At 42.5% G+C, this 24,846-nt stretch overlaps 1 protein-coding gene and 1 long non-coding RNA gene across 3 annotated transcripts in view; one reads left to right on the top strand and one right to left on the bottom strand.

The window, feature by feature from the left end:
- LOC139262891 (PDZ and LIM domain protein 4-like) overlaps positions 1–11,273 on the bottom strand; it is a 156,642-nt gene extending 145,369 nt beyond the window's left edge. The window contains exon 1 of the mRNA XM_070878146.1: positions 11,110–11,273. Coding sequence (XP_070734247.1) covers positions 11,110–11,202 — 93 coding nt within the window. The 5' untranslated portion in view covers positions 11,203–11,273. The remainder of the gene's footprint in view (positions 1–11,109) is intronic.
- Positions 11,274–11,503: 230 nt separating this feature from the next.
- On the top strand, positions 11,504–20,721 carry LOC139262048 (uncharacterized). Of its 2 annotated transcripts, none has more exons than XR_011592867.1 (4): positions 11,504–11,702; positions 15,855–15,952; positions 16,626–16,840; positions 20,603–20,721. It is a non-coding gene; the product is annotated as an uncharacterized lncRNA (long non-coding RNA). The 2 variants fall into 2 exon arrangements; XR_011592868.1 differs by lacking the exon at positions 11,504–11,702 and adding an exon at positions 12,186–12,274.
- Positions 20,722–24,846: the final 4,125 nt, after the last annotated feature.

Raw genomic sequence — 24,846 nt, 5'->3', positions numbered from 1 at the left:
CCCAATTTAATTTCACACTTCTCTTACGATTCTCTGGTCTTAATTGTTTCTCTTCTACGGACTGTGCCAAGTTTGGCTTTAACAACAAGAACCTGGTTCGTGGCTGTTGCTTGAGAAACTCTGCTAGTGTTACATTAAGTAATTAGAAAATTAGCCAATTTGCCGTCCAACGACAACAGGCTTTTCTTTGGAACTGGATCCAACATTTATTTGATGAGCATGTTTTACAATTTGTAATATGCGCTCTGCTGCACCATTTTAAGCAGGGTGGTACATTGGAACTTTGGTATGAGTCACTATTTGTTCCTGAACTGTACAAAATTGTGATCCATTATCAGCCACAATTTCTTCTGTGAGACCACAAGAAAATAATCTTTGCAAATGGTCCAGTGTTACTTGTTATTTTCCACATTGGAAACACATATGGTGGTTTCTTGCTTACCGATTGATTTGTACACAATGTACTCTCTTTATCAAGACCTGGCCACCATAAGTAACTGCATGCAAAACTCTTGGTCAAGCACATTCCCAGGTGCTAGTCATGGAGGTCTAATAGATTGGACCCGAATTTATTTGGTATAACCACTCTTGCACCCTGCATGATACAATCTTTATCCACTGATCATTCATTCCTATGAATGAGGTGTGGATCAATATCTGATACTTAGTTTGGCCAGCCATTTGCAATGTAATCATATACCTTGACATAATTGGGTTACATTTGGTTGCTCTACCAATCTCTTCAGCTGTGATTGTTGAACTGCCAATGTATGAAAAATAGAACACTTCACTATCAGGTGTAACTTGTGATGGGGAATGCAACCTGGACATAGCATCAGCATTACTGATCAGCTGATCATCTGTACTGAATGTCATACATATGCTGACAAATCAAAGCCCATCTCTGCATTTGGGCTGCAACTAAGGTTGGAACTGGGAATTTTGGATGTGGGATTCCTCAGGGGCTTATGGTCCATAATGATAGCAAACTTATGACCACAAGTATTTGTGGAACTCCGACTCCAAAAATTAATGCCAAAGCTTTCCTTTCGATTTACACAAAATTACACTTACTGGCATGTGAAGCAAGCACAATTAACCTCTGCTCCCCACTATGTAGTACAGGAGATCACTGCCAGAACAGAATACGGAGGAGTCACATGCTAGCTTGATCTCCTTAGATTGGTCAGTGAAATCATTAGGCGGTCCCTCGTATCGAGGATGACTTGCTTCCACGCCAAAAAGGAATGAGTTTGCAGGTGTTTCAATGAAGGACCAAATACTCCAGGTCCTGAACTACACAGCATAGGGTGGAAGATGCCTGTGTGTGGATTTTTCTCTTTTTAAACATGTGGTGGCTGTTGCACACCAGCCACCACACAGGCTCGAGTGCTAGGTCTTGGTCCAGTGGCAAGAATTAACCAGTGAACTAACATGGTACTCTCTACTAATTGGCTTTTACATTCCTTGAATGCTGCATCACATTCTTCTGACCACATCCAATGGATCTGTTTTTTCAATAGTTCATTCAATGGATGTAACACTGTAGCCAAATTTGGCAGGAACTTCCCATAAAAGGATCAAAGTTCAGTGACATTCTTGGGAGTGGGTGCATTTCTTATTGCATCCAGCTTTCCTTTGGTTGGGTGTAAACCATCTTGTCTACTCTGCCTCAAGTACTCCACTGAGTTTTGAAATAACTTGAGCAGTTACTTGTACTCTGCTTCTCTAGCCATTTGAGTACTTCATTCAATACATTATGCATATGGCAGGGGCAGAAGACACTCCAAATTGTAGCCTATTAAATTGATATAGGCCTAGGATAAGTATTTATAGTCAAGCATGACTTGGACTCCATCTAGCTCGTTGTAAGATCTAACTAAGATCTGACCACCTGTCAGCATTGTGAACAAATCTTCTACATTTAGCAATGTACCCTCTAGAACATGATTTACGGTTACTTAATCACCCCACAACCATCCAACTTGGTTACAACAATGGGTGTAGCCCAATTACATAGATCCATCTTAGAGATAATGTTCAGTCTGTGGTCTCGAGTTCTTGTTCAACTCTCCAAGTGCATATGGTATGGGAGGTGGCTTGCAATACACTGGTCTAGCATCCTTCTGTACCCTGACACTCACCTTGGATCAGATTGCCCGTTTTGCAGAACACCTTCGGATATTTCTTGGACATCATCCTTCGATGCAAATCTCATTCCAATTCAGCTTCAGTGATCCCAACCCATTTCTTCCTAGTAAAGCAGGCTAGTCTCCTGCCACCACTAAGAGACCAGCTATAAAGTGATACTTGTATTTCACCAGTACGTTGATATGACCTACCACAGAAATTTGCTTCGAGTAGTCTCAGAGCTCTACCTTGGATTTCTCCAATAGGAAATCACACAATTTGGCAAGATATAGCAATTCCAGTACTACACTTATGGATGCACCAGTGTCGATCTCCATGGGTATCCTGGTTTCTGCAATGTCTAGGTGGATGATAATACTTTGAGAATTGCTGGGAGAAACCCTTGTGCTCCTGACGACATGCATCTCCAAAACCTCCTTGTTCTGTTGCTTTTCTTCTATGCTATGTAGTCTCTGGGGATTTCTACTTAGCCTTGAAAGTTGGTTTACTCTTCAGTCAGCGTGCCTTTGCAAGATGCCCAGTTTTCCTGAAGAAATGCTCTGCCTTCACAAATGTTCATATGTTGCTATGTTTTCATCATGGGATGAACCTTAACTCTTGGTGTAAGGGAGGGGATTGATCTTGAGGAATTTATACAATTTATGCAACAACATGGACCTGGATTCACCAAGCGTTTCACTTGTGATGGTCCATGTTGATCTGCCGCTTCAGGAGATTAACGAGTCTCATTCCACAACTGCAGTTGTAGACTAGCAGGCTCATCGGTGCCAAGCCCCGAAACCTCCCTCGGGACCTGGCGCCTCAACTTGAGCCTCCTCCGGGAAATCCCCTCCATGCCCTTCAGTTCTGCACGGAGGGGATTCCTGTACAGGCTGCTCTTGCACACTCCACGTTGCCATCCTAGTCTGCCATCCGGACACGCCGTGGTGCACCATCTTGCCATCCAGAGGTGGCAGGGGTCCTCAATGCAGGTGTCCGCCCTCTACTTATTGGGGACTTTGCCTGGAGGGTCCTGTGCAATAAGTTTAAGTCGGTTCACAGGCTCCCACACGCTTGTAATTTCTGCAGTTTAGAGGAGTCCGTGTTCCATGTGCATATTGAGTGTGCGAGGTTGCAGCCTCTTCCAATATCTGAAGGGGCTGCTCCTCAAATTCTGGTTGCACTTCAGTCCCACACTCCTGATCTTTGGGCACCCTGTGCAGTGGGGATCGGGAAGGTCGGAAGGCCACCTCGTAGGACTGCTCTGGGCATGGCCAAGGGGGTCATCACCCGGTCCAGGCAGTGGGCGGTCGAGGGGGTTGTTCAGCCCGACTGCCTGCCTCTCTTTTCTGCGGTTATATCCAAGCCAGGGTGTCCCTGGAGATGGAGCATGCGGTGTTCACTGGTACGCTCGCGGCCTTCCACAAGAGGTGGGTGCTGGAGGGGCTGGAGTGCATCACTGCCCCCGGCAACCAAACTTTAATTTGATCCTTAATGTTTAAAGTTCAATTTGTCTATGTTTATCGGTTTTAGTGCCCCACCCCTTTTAGCCAGGGGGCATGTATAATTTGTGTTTCTAGTGTCATCAAAAAAAAAAGGGGAGCACTTGAAAAGGTTTTTGGAGTGTGACTTCCCTTTAATCAGGGGGCACTTGATAATGTTCACAAATAAAATAGTTGTAGACCAGCAGGTTCTGCTGCCATTAACTGGAGTCCCGCAGAACCTGCCTTGCCTGCTTCCAGTGCAGACCCACAAGGCAGCAGCTCTGCCAATTATCTTTGAAGCAAACAGAAAATGCTGGAAATACTTTAAAAATTCATTCATGGGATGTGGGAGTCACTGGCCAAACCAGCATTTATTGCCCATCCCTAATTGCCCTTGAGAAGATGGTGGTGAGCCGCCTTCTTGAACCGCTGCAGTCCGTGTGGTGAAGATACTCCCACAGTGCTGTTGGGGACGGAGTTGTAGGATTTTGACCCACCGACGATGAAGGAACAGCAATATACTTCCAAGTCAGGATGGTGTGCGACTTGGAGGGAATGTGGAAGTGGTAGTGTTCCCATGCGCCTGTTGGTGTTGTTCTTCTAGGTGGTAGAGGTCGTGGGTTTGGGAGGTGCTGCCGAACAATCCTTGGTGAGTTGCTGCAGTGCATCGTCAACAACATCATAGGCAGTCCCTCGTATCGAGGATAACTTGCTTCCACGCCAAAAAGGGATGAGTTTGCAGGTGTTTCAATGAAGGACCTAATATTTCAGGTCCTAAGCTACATGTTAAAGGGTGGAAGATGCCTGTGCGTAGATTTTTTAAATGTGTGGTGGCCGTTGTACACCAGCCACCGTACGGGCTCGACAGAACTAGGTCTTGGTCCAGTGGCAAGAATTAACCAAGACTGCTGCAGCGCATCTTGTAGATGGTACACACTGCAGCCACTGTACGTCGGTGATGGACAGAGTGAATGTTTAAGGTGGTGGATGGGGTGCCAATCAAGTGGGCAGCTTTGTCCTGGATGGTGTTGAGTTGCGAGTGTTGTTGGAGCTGCACTCATCCAGACAAGTGGAGAGTATTCCATCTCACTCCTGACTTGTGCCTTGTAGATGGTGGAAAGGCTTTGGCGAGTCACGAGGTGAGACACTCGCTGCAGAATATCCAGCCTCTGATCTGCTCTTGTTGCCACAGTATGTGTGTGGCTGGTCCAGTTAAGTTTCTGGTCAATGGTGACCCTCAGGATGTTGATGGTGGAGGGTGGAGTATTCAGCGATAGTAATGCCGCTGAATGTCAAGGGGCGATAGTTAGACTCAATTGTTTTAGATAATCATTACTTGGCACTTGTGTGGCTTTAGAGGGAATTAGATATGGCCCTTACAGCTAAATGGATCAAGGAGTATGGAGGGAATTAGATATGGCCCTTACGTCTAAAGGGATCAAGGAGTATGGAGAGAAAGCAGGAAATGGGTACTGAGTAGAATGATCAGCCATGATCTTATTGAATGGTGGTGCAGGCTCGAAGGCCAAATGGCCTACTCCTGCACCTATTTTTTATGTTTCTATATTTCACATATGTAAAACTTTGGGTAATGTGTTGTCCTAGGTACCAATAGCATGACTTCAATGTATTGTTACCTTGGCCAGTTGCTGAGGCCTTGGGGCCCAACTGCCTTTTTCCTGCAGGTGATTCACTTCAGTTGTCTGATGACTGGAAATGGCATGAAATTCTCAGGAATATTAGTCAGTTATATCCATTGACATAGCTGTCTGACAAGCTGAATCAAAAGTCAAGTTAGGAGTCGTCAACAACTTTGATTGCTTCATTTTTCACCCTACAAACAAAGCACTCACACAATGCTCAGTCCTGAAAGTTTCCAAAAAGAGTGAATATAGCTTTAAAGAAGCTATCCAATGTACTCATACTTTTGTCAATGAATTGATCTCATGTTCCAAAACAATAACTTCCATCAATTTCCAGGGTCTCAGAACAGCACTACAGTTCTAACTCCGTAAGTGATGTGTCCTTTGGCTTGACAGGAACAAGCACATTTTTCAGGGTTTCATTCACCTTGGGGCCTGCTTCAGTCAGGAAAATAGCCAGTTTTCTTTCCACCACCACCACCACCACCACCACCACCACCACCACCACCCAGTTCTGGTTCATCATCGGGGACATCACTGATGCTTTTTTACCGCAAATAGTATTTCTAGCTGCTTCACATATGCTCTGAAAGTCTCTTGTTTTAAAACTCTCCCAAGCACCCTATTATTCCCATAGGTGCAGCTATTTAGACTCTTCAGTTCAGCCAAGTGTGCTTGTAATTTATGTTGGATTTTGAGTTATTCAAAATAAAGAAACCCTCAAAGTCTTTGTCAGTTGGCTGAATCATTCACCAACAAAAATTTCAGCTAGGGTATTGAGGAATTCTATCCTTCATCGCCAATGTGAAGTATTCTTTATGACCTCAATACACAGACTTTACAAGATGGCTCTTAACTCCTCAGGAACTTGTCAGGTGACCTGACCTTATATACAGCAATGGCTGCATTACCACAGTAGTCCACTAGGTGAAAGTATATTACAGGAAGATTTCAGGGAGGGGAAGATGCATAGAGAACAACAGGCAAAGCCATGAAGCAATTTAAATAGAAGGAAATAAATGTTAAATTTGTGGTGTTGGGGACAATGCAAGGGCAGCAATGATAGGGATGAGCAGTAGCAAATTTTCAGATGAGCTGACATTTAGAGTGGAGGACAGGAGAGAAGCCTGGACATGATAAAGGCACAGACTTGGGTTTCAGCACCACATTGGCCAAGGCAGGTGATGTAATAGAGGGGTAAGTAGGTGGTCTGTGTGATGGAGAGACTATGGGGCCAGATCTCTGTTCAGGGTTAAACAGGAGACCACGATGCAGTCTGCTTCCGTTTGAGACTGCATTGAATCAGTGGCAAGGGTACAGAGTTGGTGGCAGGGGCCAAGGACAATTGCCTCAGTTTTATCAGTGTTTAGCTGGAGCAAATTGCAGATCATAAAGACAGAAGAATCAAGAGGTAGAGCAAGGTGCCATCAGCATAGATTTGGAAGCTGACCCCATGTCTGCAGATGATATCACCATAGGGTAGCATGCAGAAGAGGGAAAGGAGGGGGCAGGGGTGGGAAGAGAAGCCATTGCTGGAGATATTTTGGCTATGGTCAGGTGTGGAACCAAGTGAGGCAGTCCCACTGAGCTGGGCAATGAAGTGATGTTTTGGTGTGGTTGACCATGTCAAAGGCTGCAGAGTGGTCAAGGAAGCCTAATGCACCATGATTACACAAAGTTGTTCATAACTTGTCAGGATAATTTCAGTGCTGTGGCAGCTAGCAAGGTAACAACATCTCTAGATAGATTCCTCCATTGTAAATTAAGTGTGAAACATCACTGCACTATTTGTAACTAAGAATACAAGTTTACTTTTTAAATCTGTTTCCTTATTAACTTAAAGAAATCCCATCTTTATACTTTCTATATAGTTCCAAAGGTGGAAGAAAGGACCACTCATCAGGACAGAGTTCCCGTTTTAAAAAAAATTATAAACAAGACAATTCTGGTCTATTTTGAGAGACCACATCAAATTTCAGAATTGAAATTAGAGTTTGAAAAGCTAATGGTTCAATATTTCCTATTATCAGTGGTTTTCTTTAACAACTTCAATAATTGCTCTTTACCCAGGAATCCCATGTTGTTCAGGTGAATCTTTGAGCAACACAGCTTTGCCCCATTCAATTTTCAATATCCCATCACATTCAATTTGATGCAAGAGCACTTGCACTCCCAGGGTTTGCATTAGTTCAGCTTATGCAGAACATTTCTCGACAATCAGCTTCAGACATTTATGCCAGCATGATACAAAGCACCTACTTTACAAATCAAATCAAAAGCCGGAAGATTATTTGTATAATTTTTATTGTCAACTGGAAGACTGACCAAAGCCAAAGCCTACTGAAATAATGACCTACAGGTGGCAGTGCAATGTCTGTTCCAAAATCACTAAGGTAGTTTTCACACTGGGATGATTTTAAGGGAAGTATGGTAAACCTACTTCCCACATTTATACCTCAATATTCAGACACCACATAGTAAGCAGTTCTCCATGGAGTAAAATTTTTCAAAAATCCCATGTACATGAAAATCCTCTACCCCAACCCAGAAAGCTGGTAATGGAAACAAGACACATCTGTTGAGTATTGTGTACTTCCATACAGAGCTTAAATTTGACAAAGGTATCAGTGTGATTCAGTCACAAAGTCACAACAAAAATGTCAATTGATAGATTTGTACAAAGGAGAACTGTGGAACCTAGTGAATACTGTTCAACGTACATCATGTAGACAAAGCAGCTATCAAATAACTGAACGTAACAACACCATCTGTGGAATTCTGACCTCTGAACCGCAGAAAGACCAATAAACTTACTTAAAACAGACAAAGCTCCAGTTTGGACATGCTCTAGCTAATGCCAGGTCTCATTTTAATTGCATAAAACTAATTGCTAAGGATTTACTCTACCACCTTAGCATTAGTTTGAGACAAAGCTATTTTGTTCAAGCATTTGTTGTCCTGCCATTAAGTACCTGTACTGTGCACACTACCTAGTGCTGTAATTGTGGTTCGGGTCAGTCCGATTTAATAGCTTCTCGAAATGCTACTTAATTTTAGACACACAAGGCAACTACTAGCAGGGGAAAAAAAAACACACACTTTGTAAGATTTGGCTAAATACCACTTCACCATATAACCCATGTTAAAAATATATATTTAATATACAATTTAAAGAGATCACATTTCAAATTCACCCCACCATTCTTGATATGTTAACAGAACAAACCTGTCAAGGATTTAAAAACAAGTCAAATATGAATAGGTGACCCATGTAAGTTAGTACAAGTTTAAGAATATGCTAGCAATCGAGTTTATTGTCCAGCTGAGCAGTATTTCTATCTCCTGTATTTAATTTTAATTTCAATATTGACTTAATTCAATGCAACTTTTTTTTTAAATCCATTAGAGTTTAAAGAGATTTTTTTTTTTTTTTTTTAAACTGATCAAATATTTTGGGTGGATTGAGTGCAACTGGCCTATTGTAGTGTAGGGAGCTTAAGATTCAAAGATGCAAAAAGGCCATTTAGTCCATTATCACTCAGATTCTAACCTCTCAGCTGAGCATCTGACAATGTCCAAAAGACCAGCAATGCCTAGATGTCTATTTACTGCCCAAAATTTAAGAACTCTCTTCCTCCAACACTGGCCTCTTGTGCATTCTCCACACCCTTCAACATTTGCAGCCATACATTCAGCAGTCTAAGCCCCAAGCTCTGGAATTCCCTCTCTACAATTCACCTTTCTCTCTCCTCCAGGACTCTCCTTAAAACCTACCTCTTCATTTTGCTTTTCATCACACTTCTCTATCTACTTTTACTTTTTGTCTGACTTAAGGCACTGCATTGAAATTAAGACATTGTCCTACATTTTAAAAAAGGTGCTATTTAAATGCAAGCTGTTATGAGCAACAATTTCTTGTATCCCACTGTTCCCAAGTTAGTCATTATAAATCACACACCCAAGTGCTATAATATAGTTTTACAATTAATAGTGGTGAAAGTGGAGATATAGGACATGAGCACCATTATTAATGGCAGAAAATAAAGCCAGTATTTTCTAAAAAGGATTACTAGTTCTTTCCAGACAGCATCCACTTTCAAAGAGTAACAAGTCTCCCTTTGTGCCAGTCCATTAATTGCAAGTTATTAAAAATGTATGCACAGTGGACACAAAATTGTTAAATCAAACATGATGGCTCAGGTTATAGGTCCCATGGAGGGAATTGAATGAAAACATGGGCACCATGGCAATATATGTAGCAATCAAAATAGACCATGTAAATAATTACATCCTTTGGGTAGAAAGATTTAGTTTAAGGCAATGTACTATCAGTATTGCCCAGTTATACAAAGCTTGGGGGAATATAAAAAAAAAGTACATTTAAATTTAATATTTCTGAAAGCAATAATTTATCATTTTGTTTTAATTGTACAAATGCTCTCATCTGGCCTTGGGTTTCACTCTGGACTAACACAAGTATCAGTACAGTGTAGATTGGTACCAAGCCAGATTCTAGATAAACTTTGGATTTCTGTAACCAGTACCAACACCAGAACAAGCTTTTGATCTGCCTACATCTGAATAGACTCTGGATATTAATGGACACTTGATATTTTTTTTAGTTTTCATATCTTGTCATGACATCATACAAAAACAGAACTTTCAAAAACTTTGAAAAAAAAATCAATTTGACCAAAACCCGTATCACAATAGACTTAAAAACTTTCCTTGAGCACCAGATACAACAAAATTATACTCATGTAATTATGATTTTTTGCACCTATTGCATACAGGAAATCTTCTAACAAGCAAACTGCCTTCAGCTAAATTGGAACCAAACCAAAAAGAATATATGCACCATTAAAATCTAATTACTTTAAATCCTTTGTACAAATAATAAATTTCACTTCATTGATTTTAACAAAATATAAACAGAATACACAATGAAACCAAGGGAATGGGATTTATAACTGTGATGCTGAACTATAACTCCCCAGTCTTAACATGTCCATTATTCCATTTGAGACAGCAGGATACAGCATTATTTACTAAATACATTTTCAATTAAACCTGCCTCTCTAAATTCTTCCCCTTCACCCAAATAGTGCATTCACAATTAGAAAAACAATAGTTTCAGAAATAATGTTTCCTTGATCAGTTTTTCACTATTCAAGTCGCTGCCATCAAGTAACTCAGCAGAGTTATCGAGACTGGACCGTCCTGGTCTATAGTGGGTGTCTATTTGATGCATTAACTCGCTGGACCATTCGAGAAATCCGAGTCAGCATTTAGAACAAGTTTTCATTTCACCAGAACAAGCCCACTCTATTAGATTTTGAAACAAGAGATTAGCGTAAATCAAAGTTGACCTTGCAGAGAGCCTCCAAGATAACATTAGGTGCGATTGTTTGATTAAACGTGCATGTTGCCGGTAAAATTAGCTCAGATCAAAAGGACATGACTGCGCGCAAACAGCCACAATACCAGCATGCCCATTAGAAAAGCAATCGAGCGAGGAGTTCCCACCGGGGAGCACCTTCATTAAAAAGACATGATTACAAAAAAGACAGCGAGGGGCACGTGTCGGTCACAACAACAGTTGTGAGGGGGAAAAAAAACTTTTCCCACTTCACTCTCAAACCTAATAGATTTTATTTTTCAAAAAAAAAACGAATTGCGGAATATAAAGAATTTGAACAACTCTGATGCGAGTAACACTTTTACAAATTTGTTTCCCATCTTGCAAATAATTTTCAATGCATGAAATAAAAGTGATGCGCACTAACGCTCCATTAAATAGCTGGAAGAGAAAAGTTCCAAATAAGTTTCTGCTGGAGAGACGTGTTGCTTACCCGCGAGATTGTTAAGGGTTGACTATAATCCTTGCCTCCTACTAATCTAAAGCCCCAAGGTGACGGTCCGTAAAGAGTCACGGGATGTGGCATGTTAATCTAGTAATTTCTTCCCCCTCGAGCAGTGACTTGGCTTGCCCGCGAGAGCGAAAACTGCAGCAGTTCTACCCTTTCTCTCTGTCGCTCGCTCGCTCCCCGCCCTCCCTTTAAATTAGGTGCTTCCACATTACGTCATTCCCCTGAGCATCCCCGTCTCTGCGCCAGTCAGAACAAAGAACCGCAGCCCGTCACGTGCCCTCGACTGACAGCGCGGGGCGGCGCGGCGCCGCGATCCCGTGGCCGAGGGGACCACCCCAGGGGAGGGCGGAGCGAGGACACATCCACGCAGGTGTGAACTTCGCAAAGCTCCCTGGGAGTTGTAGTTCTCCTGGACAATGCCTCTGCTTGTCTCCCAGAACGACAGGAGGCATCTCCTCACTAAATCCCAGCCCCTGAGTGCAAGCAGCTGCCTCTTACCTCCCCGCCTCACCCCCCGTGCTTGTTGGGAGTGAGTTCATTCATGAGATAAAAATCAAACCAGAATATCAGGACAGGTATGGAGTCTCACAACATTCAGTTGCTATACGTACTGGCAGTTTTCACATTTTAGCACACTTACTGGTATGGGGAATTTTTTGGTAACTAAAATTCTTTTATTTAAAAAGACGATGAGCTCCTATAATTGTGTTGTTCTGAGAAAATGTAATGAAAGACTTAAAAAAAATACAATTTCATTTTAAGATCAAAACACATGTGCCTGCCAATTTGTTTGACTGTCATTGCAACATTAAAATTCCCCTTAAGTTCAGTTTCGTTAACAGGAAGTACTTGCCAGAAAAAGGAAAATTAATGATGTAAATTGCTACATGTTGAGAGAGAACTGTGCATTGTTTTAAATCACACACAACATGATGCTTTAGTACTATAATAATGTTTATTCATGCAAATAATGTCCTTGTGTTGTATGTGCAAGTCATCATTTACAATCTATTTACAATCTATATAAATGACTTGGAAGAAGAGACTGAATGTAATGTAGCCAAGTTTGCTGACGATACAAATATGGGAGGAGAAGCAATGTATGAAGAGGACACAAAAAATCTGCAAAAGGACATAGACAGACTAAGTGAGTAGGCAAAAATTTGACAGATGGAGTATAATGTTGGAAAATGTGAGGTCATGCACATTGGCAGAAAAAATCAAATCAAATTATTTCAATGGAGAAAGATTGCAAAGTGCCGCAATACAGCGGGACCTGGGGGTATTTGTGCATGAAACACAAAAGGATACTATGCAGGTACAGCAAGTGATCAGGAAGGGCAATGGTATCTTGGCCTTTATTGCAAAGGGGATGGAGTATAAAAGCAGGGAAGTCTTGCTACAGCTATATTGGTTTCCATATTTACGAAAGGATATACTTGCTTTGGAGGCAGTTCAGAGAAGGTTCACTGGGTTGATTCCGAGGACGAGGGGGTTCACTTATGAGGAAAGGTTGAGTAGGTTGGGCCTCTACTCATTGGGATTCAGAAGAATGAGAGGTGATCTTATCGAAACGTATAAGATTATGAGGGGGCTTGACAAGGTGGATGCAGAGAGGATGTTTCCACTGATGAGGGAGACTAGAACTACAGGGCATGATCTTAGAATAAAGGGCCGCCCATTTAAAACAGAGACGAGGAGAAATTTCTTCTCTCAGAGGGTTGTTAATCTGTGGAATTCGCTGCCTCGGAGAGCTGTGGAAGCTGGGACATTGAATAAATTTAAGACAGAAATAGACAGTTTCTTAAATGATAAGGGGATAAGGGGTTATGGGGAGCGGGCGGGGAAGCCATGATTTTATTAAATGGTGGCGCAGGTTCGATGGACCATATGGCCTACTCCTGCTCCTATTTCTTATGTTCTTCTGTTCTTATCATCATCATAGGCAGTCCCTCGGAATCGAGGAAGACTTGCTTCCACTCTTAACGTGAGTTCTTAGGTGGCTGTACAATCTAATACGAGAACCTCAGTCTCTGTCACAGGTGAGGCAGATAGTCGTTGAGGGAAGGGGTGGGTGGGACTGGTTTGCCGCACACTCTTTCCGCTGCCTGCGCTTGATTTCTGCATGCTCTCGGCGCCCTCCTGGATGCGCTTTTTCCACTTAGGTTGGTCTTTGGCCAGGGTCTCCCAGATGTCAGTGGGGATATTGCACTTTATCAGGGAGGCTTTGAGGGTATCCTTGTAACGTTTCAGCTGCCCACCTTTGGCTCGTTTGCCGTGAAGGAGTTCTGAGTAGAGTGCTTGCTTTGGGAGCGTTGTGTCTGGCATGCGAACTATGTGGACTGCCCAGCGGAGCTGATCAAGTGTGGTCAGTGCTTCGATGCTGGGGATGTTGGCCTGATCAAGGACGCTAATGTTGGTGCATCTGTCCTCCCAGGGGATTTGTAAGATCTTGCGGAGACATCGTTGGTGGTATTTCTCCAGCGACTTGAGGTGTCTACTGTACATGGTCCATGTTTCTGAGCCATACAGGAAGGCGGGTATTACTACAGCCATGTAGATCATGAGCTTTGTGGCCGTTCTGAGGGCCTGGTCTTCAAACACTCTTTTCCTCAGGCAGCCGAAGGCTGCACTGGCGCACTGGAGGCGGTGTTGGATCTTATCGTCAATGCCTGCTCTTGTTGATAGGAGGCTCCCGAGGTATGGGAAATGGTCCACATTGTCCAGCGCCACGTCGTGGATCTTGATGACTGGAGACAGTGCTGTGCGCTAAGGACAGGCTGGCGGAGGACTTTTGTCTCACTGATGTTTAGCATTAGGCCCATGCTTTTGTACGCCTCAGTAAATACGTCGACTATGTCCTGGAGTTCAGCCTCTGTGTGTGCGCAGACGCAGGTGTCGTCCGTGTACTGTAGCTCGACGACAGAGGTTGGGGTGGTCTTGGACCTGGCCTGTAGAAGGCGTAGGTTGAACAGCTTCCCACTGGTTCTATAGTTTAGTTCCACTCCAGCAGGAAGCTTGTCGACTGTGAGGTGGAGCATGGCAGCGAGGAACATTGAGAAGAGGGTTGGGGCGATGACTCAGCCCTGTTTGACCCAGGTCCGGACGTGCATTAGGTCCGTAATGGATCCATTGGTAAGCATCACGGCCTGCACGTCATCGTGGAGCAGGTGGAGGATGGTGATGAACTTTTGGGGGCATTGTCCGAAATGGAGGAGGACACTCCATAGACCCTCGCGGTTGACAGTGTCAAAGGTCTTTGTAAGGTTGAAGAAGGCCATTTATAAGGGCTGATGCTGTTCCCTGCAGTTTTTCTGCAGCTGTCGCGCTGCAAAAATCATGTCCGTTGTGCCCTGTAGAGGACGACATCCGCACTGCAACTCCGGGAGGAGCTCCTCAGCCACAGGGAGAAGACAGTTGAGGAGGACTCTAGTGATGACTTTCCCAGTGGCAGATTCCTCTGTAGTTGTCGCAGTCGGACTTGTCCCCTCTTTTAAAGATGGTCATGATCACTGTATCTCTGATATCTCCTCGCATGCCCTCCTCCCTCCAGATGTGAGAGATGAGGTCATGTATTCGCGCTAACAGTGCCTCTCTGCCATACTTCAGTGCCTCAGCAGGGATTCCATCCGCTCCCGTGGCCTTGTTGTTTTTAAGCTGTCTTATGGCTTTTTCTACCTCATGCAATGTTGGGGTTTTACTGAGGTGGTGGCGGGTAGCATGCTGCGGGATGGAGTCGAGAACACTCGAGTCAAAGGCAGAGTCTTGATAGATGATCAGGGAATGTGGATAACACCAAACTCACACCATATATTCCTTATTTAAGTATAGAAATTAAAGTTTTAACTCAACCATTTAGTTATAGACATTAGGTACCCATGTTTAAGAACCTGCAATCAGGGAAGCATTTCCAATTTTTAACATTTTTGCCACCTCCAGCATGATCCCACCACCAAACACATCTTCTCCCCCCCGCCCGCTCCCAGTTCAGCAGTCCGAAGGGACCATTCCCTGCTCAACACCCTGGTCTATTCCTCAATTACTCCCAACACCCCTTCCACATCTCACAGCAGCTTCCCATGTAAGTGCAGGTGAAGTAACACCTGCCCTTTTACCTCCTCCCTTCCCACCAAGTGAAACTGGGATTTACTTGTACTTATTTGAATTTAGTATGCTGTATTCGCATATGGGGGAGACCAAATGCAGATTGGGTGATCGCTTTGAAGATTATCTCCATTCAGTCCGCAAGTGTGACACCGATATTCCGGTTGCCTGTCATTTTAATTCTCAGCCCCACTCCCACTCTGACCTTTCTGTCTTTGGCCTCCTACACTGGTCCAATGAAGCTCAACGTAAATTCGAGGAACAGCACCTTATCTTTCGATTGGGCACTTTACAGCCTTCCAGACTCGACCTTGAGTTGAACAATTTCATAACTTAACCTCTACCCCAATTTTTTTGGACTGCAGTTGTTGATGATTCTGCTATTCCCATTTGCACCTCCTCTAGACCCATCTTTTGTTTCTTTACTGGTCCCATTACCATCTCCTTTTGCCTTGCACCATCATCTCTTTTGTCATTTATTATCTCCTGCCTTCTACCCTATCATAGATCTTCCCTTTTGTTCTTTCCTCCCGCTCCCTTTCCCTGCCTCTGTACTTGCTTAAAACCTGTTACATCTCTAACTTTTTCCAGTTCTGACGATAACTCTGTTTCTCTCTCCACAGATGCTGCCTGACCCGCTGAATACTTCCAGCATTTTCTGTTTTTATTTCAATTTTTAATGTGACTTATACTTATGCCATAAAAGAAACAGCAAGTACAGGTGAGGATTAATTTTTTAAAACTCTCAAAAAGCTGCAATAAAACATCAGAAAATTGACAGTTTCCAGCTACACCTGAAAATCTGGTCGAAATTTTAAGAGCGACTCTGAGCAAGTGCAAATGCAAGAAACTCCTATATGATGCTCTGTAACTCTATAGCAAATGTTATGGGCACAGATGCTTTCGAACAGCAGGATTGATAACCAGCCATAAAAAATTGAGGAGATTTGTGCATATTGTAGTTACACACAAACTCAAAATTACGCTTTCTTTTAAGCCCTGTACTTTGTTTGCGCCCAAGTTACCCGTGTCTCTGAGCACAGATACAAAGGAATTCAAGGCCTTTGTGCTCAAATCCCTAGACGTGGCTTGAACTCAAAACCTTCAGAGTTGAGAGTACTACCACTGAGCCAAGGATGACAGTAGAATTTTAAGTTGTTTCAGCCATTGTATCATGTCTACTATTTGTGTTAATTAAGCCATTTAATAGAATCTTAACAGCACTCACTTTTTATAATCATCTGTTTTAAAAGGCAAGCTGAACAGAAAAGGAACAAAATAATTCTGTGTAAATATTTGCTGTATAGAAATATTACAGATTGATTAACTCTTCCTTAAATTCTCCAGATTTTACCATGAAACTCCAAATTTATATCTGTTCACTTAATCACCAGATCAGATAACTAAATCTCCAGATATCCTTGGATCAAGAAAATAAAGGACAAAAAAAAGAATAAAAGCAACCTTGCCTCCGAGTCAGAAGATTGTGGGTTCAATTCCCACTCCAGAGACCTGAGTACAAAATCTAGCCAGACAGTCCTGGATTAGTCGGAGGTGTGTCTTTCGGATGCAACGTTAAACCAAGGCGCAGTCTGCTCTCTCACATCAGGTACATGTCAAAGATCCCATGGCACTATTTCAAAGAAGAGCACGGGAGTTATCCCCGGTGTCCTGGCCAATATTTACCCCTCAATCAGCATTACTAAATCGTATCAGTTTGTGGGAGCTTGCTGTGCGCAAATTGGCTGCCGCGTTTCCTACATTACAACAGTAACTACAGCTTCAAACAAAAAGTACTTAATTGGCTGTAAAGCACTTTGGGACATCCGGTGGTCATGAAAGTCAAATCTTTCTTTGTCTATTCATATCCTAAAAAAAATCTTCTCACCAACTTTTGAAGCATGCCAAATGATCTGGATACAGGTTTTTAAAAATATGTATTTTTTTTCTCTCGCTATCTTTGGATTTCACTGTGCAATATTCCATGATTGAGCAAGTGCCTAGGAGTGGCTAAGAGGTGAAAGGGAAATTATTCTGAAAATTTTTCTTTTTGCTGTTTGGGCATTCCTGAGATCATATTCAGCACATGAATATCAATATGTTATGTGACCTCACTGAGCTGCCATATTAACCTTTCTTTAATGAAGTTGAATATCTAGCCTTCTGAACTATATTAGCTGAAACATGAATTGTTCATCACATTCTGTAATATACTGCAATCTATGATAAACTGCCTGCACAGTCCTAAATTCCCTAGTAAATACTCCTTTTTTATACTTAAAATCATGAAATGATGTGAAAAATTATGATTTTTTTGTGCCTATCTTGATACAGTTTTTTTTTTAGGTTATAAGAATGTTTTTGTCAAACTATATTCAGTAGATTTTCATGATTTGCTGACAGTTATAAATATACAATATCAAACTACTACTTGGATAGCTATTAACCTCCGAGCAATACCAGTAGTGAGATTTTATGTGCACTGACTGAGACAGATTCCAACCCGTTTTAAACACAGAGATCTCTGTTTATTTTCAAAAGAATGAGACACAAAGGAGCATGTTACATTTTCAGTCAAAAAGTTGCACTTGAAAAGACATGAGACGTAGCAGAACAGTGTCTGGGGCACAGGCGTGCATCTAATTAAATACATTGGCCCAGAAATTCCTGCCGCCCAGGTCCATATGGAGTGTCTACGGACCCAGGAAGGCATTGGAAAAGCCGCTTTTCAGTGCGCAATGCGCAGGCGCTGAAAACCGGCTTTTCCGATCTGTCAAGTTTCTGGCTTGACAGATCCTCTGTATCTCAGGAGCGAGGACATTTGCACGGGCAAGATTGCGGTATTTACGCATATCTTGCCCAGCAAATGTCCTCAAAACTCTTGTGCCTGATAAAAGCAAGTGCATAGCCTACTTTTACAGGCGTAAGAGTTTAAAAACATACAAAAATATAAATAAAAGTTAAAAAACACATATTTTTAAAAACCCTGCCCAATATGTTACATTTATTTTTAACCATAATTAAAACTTTTTTAAAAAATCAGCTACTTTTTTTTCTTTAAAAAAAAATTTCTAACAACTTTAATTTCTATTAGTGTATTTATGTGAGTTTTTTAAAAAATGTTTTATGTGGTGTTGGGTGTTTGAGGGTGTTTCTCATTCATAGTAATAGGAGTTCCAGATTTATGAAACTCCTATTACTATGAATGAGAAAATACTTACCCGTGATTGGGTGTCCAGGCCTACGTGACTCCTACGGACGTCCCAACGTGAACTCGCTCCATTGCACAAGAAGAGGAGGCCTCGAGTCCGGCATCTCGGGCAGGCATTTGACCAAAAGATAAGAACATAAGAACATAAGAATTAGGAACAGGAGTAGGTCATCTAGCCCCTCGAGCCTGCTCCGCCATTCAACAAGATCATGGCTGATCTGGCCGTGGACTCAGCTCCACTTACCCGCCCGCTTCCCGTAACCCTTAATTCCCTTTTCAAAAGAATGAGACACAAAGGAGCATGTTACATTGTCAGTCAAAAAGTTGCACTTGAAAAGACATGAGACGTAGCAGAACAGTGTCTGGTGCACAGGCGTGCATCTAATTAAATATATTGGCCCAGAAATTCCTGCCTTCCAGGTCCGTACGGAGTGTCTACGGACCTGGGAAGGCATTGGAAAAGCCGCTTTTCAGCGCGCAATGCGCAGGCGCTGAAAACCGGCGCATCTTTTCTCTTATTTTTAGTCGAACGCCCGCGGGAAGAAGAAACAGGAATTTCTGGGCCATTACATTTGGGACTTGAGATGAAATCTCTAGTCTACAATTTATGATTGGTGTTATTTTAATGCTGGTGTTACTCCATTTATTTTAAATTGGTTAATGCTGGTGTTAAAATAAAGTTGATTGGAAAATCTAGCTTTATATGTTAAAACAAATGCATCAGATTTTAAGAAACAGGCTTCATGATAAATGGCACAGGTTTGATTCATGATCTATGCCAAGTTATTTATCAGCCAGGATTAAGGTCAGGGTGCTTGGGCCTCAAAATCCCAGGTGAGCGAGGTGAAAAAAATCAACTGGAGTTTCTTTTCTGTTAGAATGTATTTATTTCATTCTTGGGATATGAGCATCACTGGCAAGGCCCATTTTCTTGCCCATCCCTATTTGTCCTGAGAAGGTGGTGGGCATTATTTTTGAATTGCTGGTAGCGGTTTGATACATCTGAGTGGATTTCTAGACCAATTCACAGGGCAGTTACGAGTCAAACTAGTTGGTGCGGGACTAGAGTCACTGGGTAAACTGGGTGAAGTAAATAGGTTTCCTTCGCTAACTGACGTTAGTGAACCAGTTAGGTATTTACAACAACAATCTGACAGCTTTTACTAATACCAACTTTTTATTTCCAGAGTTAAAAAAAAACTGAATTCAAGTTCTCAAGCAACCATTTTGAACTAATCCAGTAACGTAACCACTAGTCTACCGTCCCCGCTAGTTGTGCCACAGTAATATTAAACTGTGAAGCTTCCACAATTGAATAACCTACTGAAACTCATTATATAGGTTCACATATTAAGAATGCTCAAGTGAGAAGGGGACAAGAGGATTGCTGGCACTGATGAAATCACTGTATCCTAGAATGAATTACTGCCTTTAACAAAGAAGGGAGAAAACAGGAGAGGGGAAGGAAAGAATTAAAATATGTTTTATTTAATTATTTTTCTGAAAGAAGTTTGCATTAATGGGCTTCAGATTGAAAATTATCCTAAAACATGATTTTTATTATAATATGGTGCTCAATGATCTGAGATATTATTTTCAGTTGAATTTATACAAAAAGCTTCAGCACTTTATGGCTTTAGAACTAATTGGGACAGTTGGCTTCATGCCAAACTCCAAGCAGTTCTGGAATGCTATACATCTGTAAGTTTTTACTCTGTTGAGTCCGTATCTTCGAAGTGATTACAGTTCCTCATTGAAAAAGCTGAGGGCTGTTATGAATAAATCTTTCCTTTAAGTGCATCTGAAAAAAATTAACATCCTATAATCTTACTGACTTCTTAAATGCACTTTGTAATATATAAAATAATTGTTACCTAGGAGCAAATCAAGAAGCTGTAGTCTAAACTTGGAGTTCTTACTCCTGCATTTAAAATTGTGTCTGAGTGACATAAATTATAGCCCCAAACTCACTCTATAGTGTTTGATGTTTGCAATTATATACAATGCTAAACACACTGTTTATTTTATAAGAAAATATTGAGTAATTTATTTTAAAAGATGTAAATTAACTTTAACATCAGTCCTTCTATCTTTCCATTGTTTTTCTTAATGAGGGGAGACTGCCTTCTTTTTAAGATACATATTTCTTCTCTTTCTTAGTCTTCTCATGAGACACACCATCAACGATTGAAAGATATCACCAGGAATTAACACCCATCGTTCTACCCAATTAGAATTTAGTTCAGGTGAACAAAAATAATAAATATAAATAATAATAAGGCTTTTCTCTGTCAATTTTGATTCTCGTTCTCTCTCTTTCGTCTCTGCTGGGGTAAGGTTCCAGAGACAGTGGGCATCTCCCAGTATCTCACCCAAGGTCCATTCGTCATGTGTGAATATAAACAGTAAGACCGCGTTTTCGACTACCGAGGCAGGCTCAGTGCGTCCCTGCTCAGCGTTGAGGTGTTGCAAACACTGACAAGCACTGCACCAAAGGCGAATGGCTGCACCCAGCCTCTCCCTTGAGTCCCTCCAGATGCTTAAGGAGGGATTCACAGCATGCAGAGAGGTCCTCTTCCCTTCCAGTGGATGAAGAGACCACCCCAGGAGACCTACGAAGCCTGGTTGCACATTCCACAGGAGGGCACAAGCAGGGATGTTGTCAGCAGGACCTGGCTGTAGTGGCGCAAACCTTTCAATGATCTTAGTAGATCACGAAATGTTACTGCAAAGCCACATTCAACCTCATCCTGCTGTGCCACTCATCACACCCTCATCACTCTGCCTTCCCTACCCTACTCCTGCACATCCTTACTCACGCCAACTAACCTTGCACCTCCACCCATCCCTCTCTATCTATATTATCACGTTCCCATCTCACTAGCCATCCCTCACACTCACCCTCATCCTTGTCTAAACATACCAACTAACAACACACAAGGGTAGGCAAGTGGGTCTTTTAGCCTATGTTCCTGTAAAGTTTCTGTTAATGTGTTGCCAAACATTGAAATCTTTATTTTCAACACTTTGCATTCTTGGACAGATTTGTGTGCATCTTTGGAAGTAGCTTAGTGAGTTGTAGTGAATGATGAGACATAATGGTACCCGCAGTAATGGCCATGAGTGTGAAAGGGATGGTTGGGCATTGCAGGAATGCTTTATGTTGTTGGTGTGGGTGATGCTAACCTGGAGCATCATGTGGCAGCCAGGGTGTACAGCATCAAAGGAAGTAAATCTGACCATGGTGAGGCAGTCCCTGGCCTCCCAGGCATCAAAGTATTTGTTCAATTGGTCTGCCATTTCTTTGTTCTCCATTATGATTTCAACTGATTTTGACTGCAAGGGACCTACATTAGTCTTCACTAATCTTTTTCTCTTCACATATCTACAGAAGCTTTTGCAGTCAGTTTTTATGTTCCCTGCATGCTTACTCTCAGACTCTATTTTCCCTCTCCTAATTAAAACCTTAGTCCTCCTCTGCTGAATTCTAAATTTCTCCCAGTCCTCAGGTTTGCTGCTTTTTCTGGCCAATTTATATGTCTCTTCCTTGGATTTAACACTTTCCCTAATTTCCCTTGTTAGCTACGGTTGAGCCACCTTCCCTTTTTTATTCTTACGCTACACAGGGATGTAGAATTTTTCTAGTTCATCCATGTGATATTTAAAAGTCTGCCATTGCCTATCCACCATCAACCCTTTTAAGTATAATTCTCCAGTCTATCCAAGCCAATTCATGTATCATACCGTCGAAGTTTCCTTTCTTTAAGTTCAGGACCCTAGTCTCTGAATTAACTGTGTCACTCTCCATCTTAATGAAGAATTCTACCATATTATGGTCACTCTTCCCCAAGGAGCCTCGCAAAACAAAATTGCTCATTAATCCTCTCTCATTACACAACATCCAGTCTAGGATGGCCAGCTCTTTAGTTGGTTCCTCAACAGATTGGTCTAGAAAACCATCCCTCATACACTCCAAGAAATCCTCCTCCACAGTATTGCTAGCAGTTTGGTTAGCCCAATCTATAGTAGATTAAAGTCGCCCATGATAACTGCTGTACCTTTATTGCATGCGTCCCTAATTTCCTGTTTGATACCATCCCCAACCTCCCTACTACTGTTTGGTGGTCTGTACACAACTCCCACTAACGTTTTCTGCCCTTTGGTGTTTCGCTGCTCTACCCATATAGATTCCATATCATCCACAATAATGTCCTTTCTTACTATTGCATTAATCTCCTCTATAACCAGTAACGCTACCCCACCTCCTTTTCCTTCTGTCCTTCCTGAATATTGAATACCCTGGATGTTGAGTTCCCAGCCTTGGTTACCTTGGAGCCATATCTCCATAATCCCAATTACATCATATCCGTTAACAGCTATCTGCGCAGTCAATTCATCCATCTTATTACGAATGCTGCTCGCATTGAGACTCAGAGCCTTCAGGCTTGTTTTTTTAACACTTTTGTCCTTTTAGAATTATGTTGTAATGTGGCTCTTTTTGATTTTTGCCTTTGATTTCTCTGACCTCCACTCTTGCTTTTCTCCTTCCTACCTTTTGCTTCTTCCCCTTTTTTACTTCCCTCTGCCTCCCTGCATAGATTCCCATTCCCCTACCATTTAATTTAAACCCTCCCCAACACCACTAGCAAGCACTCCACGTAGGACATCGGTTCTGGTCCTGCCCAGGTGCAGACCGTCCGGTTTGTACTGGTCCCACCTCCCCCAGAACCAGTTCCAATGTCCCAAGAATTTGAATCCCTCCCCCTTGCACTATTCCTGAAGCCACGTATTCATCTGAGCTATCCTGCAATTCCTACTCTGGCTAACATGTAGCACTGGTAACAATCCTGAGATTACCTTTTGAGGTCCTACTGTTTAATTTAACTCCTCACTCCCTAAATTCAGCTTGTAGGACTTCATCCTGTTTTCTACCTATATCGTTGGTACCTATATGTACCACGACAGCTGGCTGTTCACCCTCCCCTCCAGAATGCGCTGCAGCCGCACCGAGACATCCTTGATCCTTGCACCAGGGAGGCAACATGCCATCCTGGAGTCTCGTTTGCGGCTGCAGAAATGCCTATCTATTCCCCTTACAATAGAATCCCTTATCATGATAGCTCTCCCACTCTTTTTCCTGCCCTCCTGTGCAGCAGAGCCACCACTGGTGCCATGGACTTGGCTGCTGCTGCCTTCCTCTGATGAGCCATCTCCCCGAACAGTACCCAAGGTGGTGTATCTGTTTTGGAGGGAGATGACTGCAGGGGACCCCTGCACTACCTTCCTTTCACTGCTCTGCCTGATGGTCACCCATTCCCTATCTGGCTGTGTAACCTTTACCTGCAGTGTGACTAACTCACTAAATATGTTGTTCACGACATCCTCAGCATCGTGGATGCTCCACAGTGAATCCCTCGGCAGCTCCAGTGCCGCAATGCGGTCTGTCAGGAGCTGCAGCTGGATACACTTCCCGCACATGTAGTTGTCAGGGACACTAGAAGCGTCCCTGACTTCCTACATAGCACAGGAGGAGCATGACACAGATCTGGGCTCTCCTGCCATGACTTAACCCTTAAATTAACCTAATTGGTAATAGCGCCAAAGTTTTCTTACTGATAAGAAAAGAAAAAGAAAAAGATTAAATACTCATCAATCCACCAGCCAATCACTTACCCGCTTGACTGTGATGTCACACTTCGATTTCTTTTTGTTTCCTTGTTTACCTTCTGCCCTTGCACCAGCTGGCTTCTCCTGTCTTCTGGGCCCCTTTTATGGGCCTCGCTGCTCCCGACCTGCTCCTAGCATCCTCCTCGCAGCTCGCACTGCCACCCAGCTTAGTGTCATCTGCAAACTTGGAGATATTACGTTCAATTCCTTCATCTAAATCATTGATGTATATTGTAAATAGCTGTGGTCCCAGCATGGAACCCTGCGGCACCCCACTAGTCACTGCCTGCCATTCTGAAAAGGACCCGCTTATTCCCACTCTTTGCTTCCTGTCTGCCAACCAGCTCTCTATCCACGTCAATACATTACCCCCAATACCATGTGCCTTAATTTTGCACACTAATCTCCTGTGCGGGACCTTGTCAAAAGTCTTTTGAAAGTCCAAATACACCACATCAACTGGTTCTCCCTTATCAACTCTACTAGTTACATCCTCAAAAAACTCTAGAAGATTTGTCAAGCATGATTTCCCTTTCATAAATCTATGCTGACTTGGACTGATCCTGTCACTGCTTTCCAAATGCGCTGCTATTACATCTTTAATAATTGATTCCAACATTTTCCTCACCACCGATGTTAGGCGAGCCAGTCTATAATTCCCTGTTTTCTCTCTCCCTCCTTTTTTATTACATTAGCTACCCTCCACTCCATAGGAACTGAACCAGAATCCATGGAAC

This window comes from Pristiophorus japonicus, chromosome 4 (genome assembly GCF_044704955.1).
Source record: "Pristiophorus japonicus isolate sPriJap1 chromosome 4, sPriJap1.hap1, whole genome shotgun sequence".
NCBI classification, from domain to species: Eukaryota; Metazoa; Chordata; class Chondrichthyes; family Pristiophoridae; genus Pristiophorus; species Pristiophorus japonicus.
The sequence above is the reverse complement of the archived record's forward strand: the minus strand, read 5'-3'. Positions and strand labels throughout refer to the sequence as shown.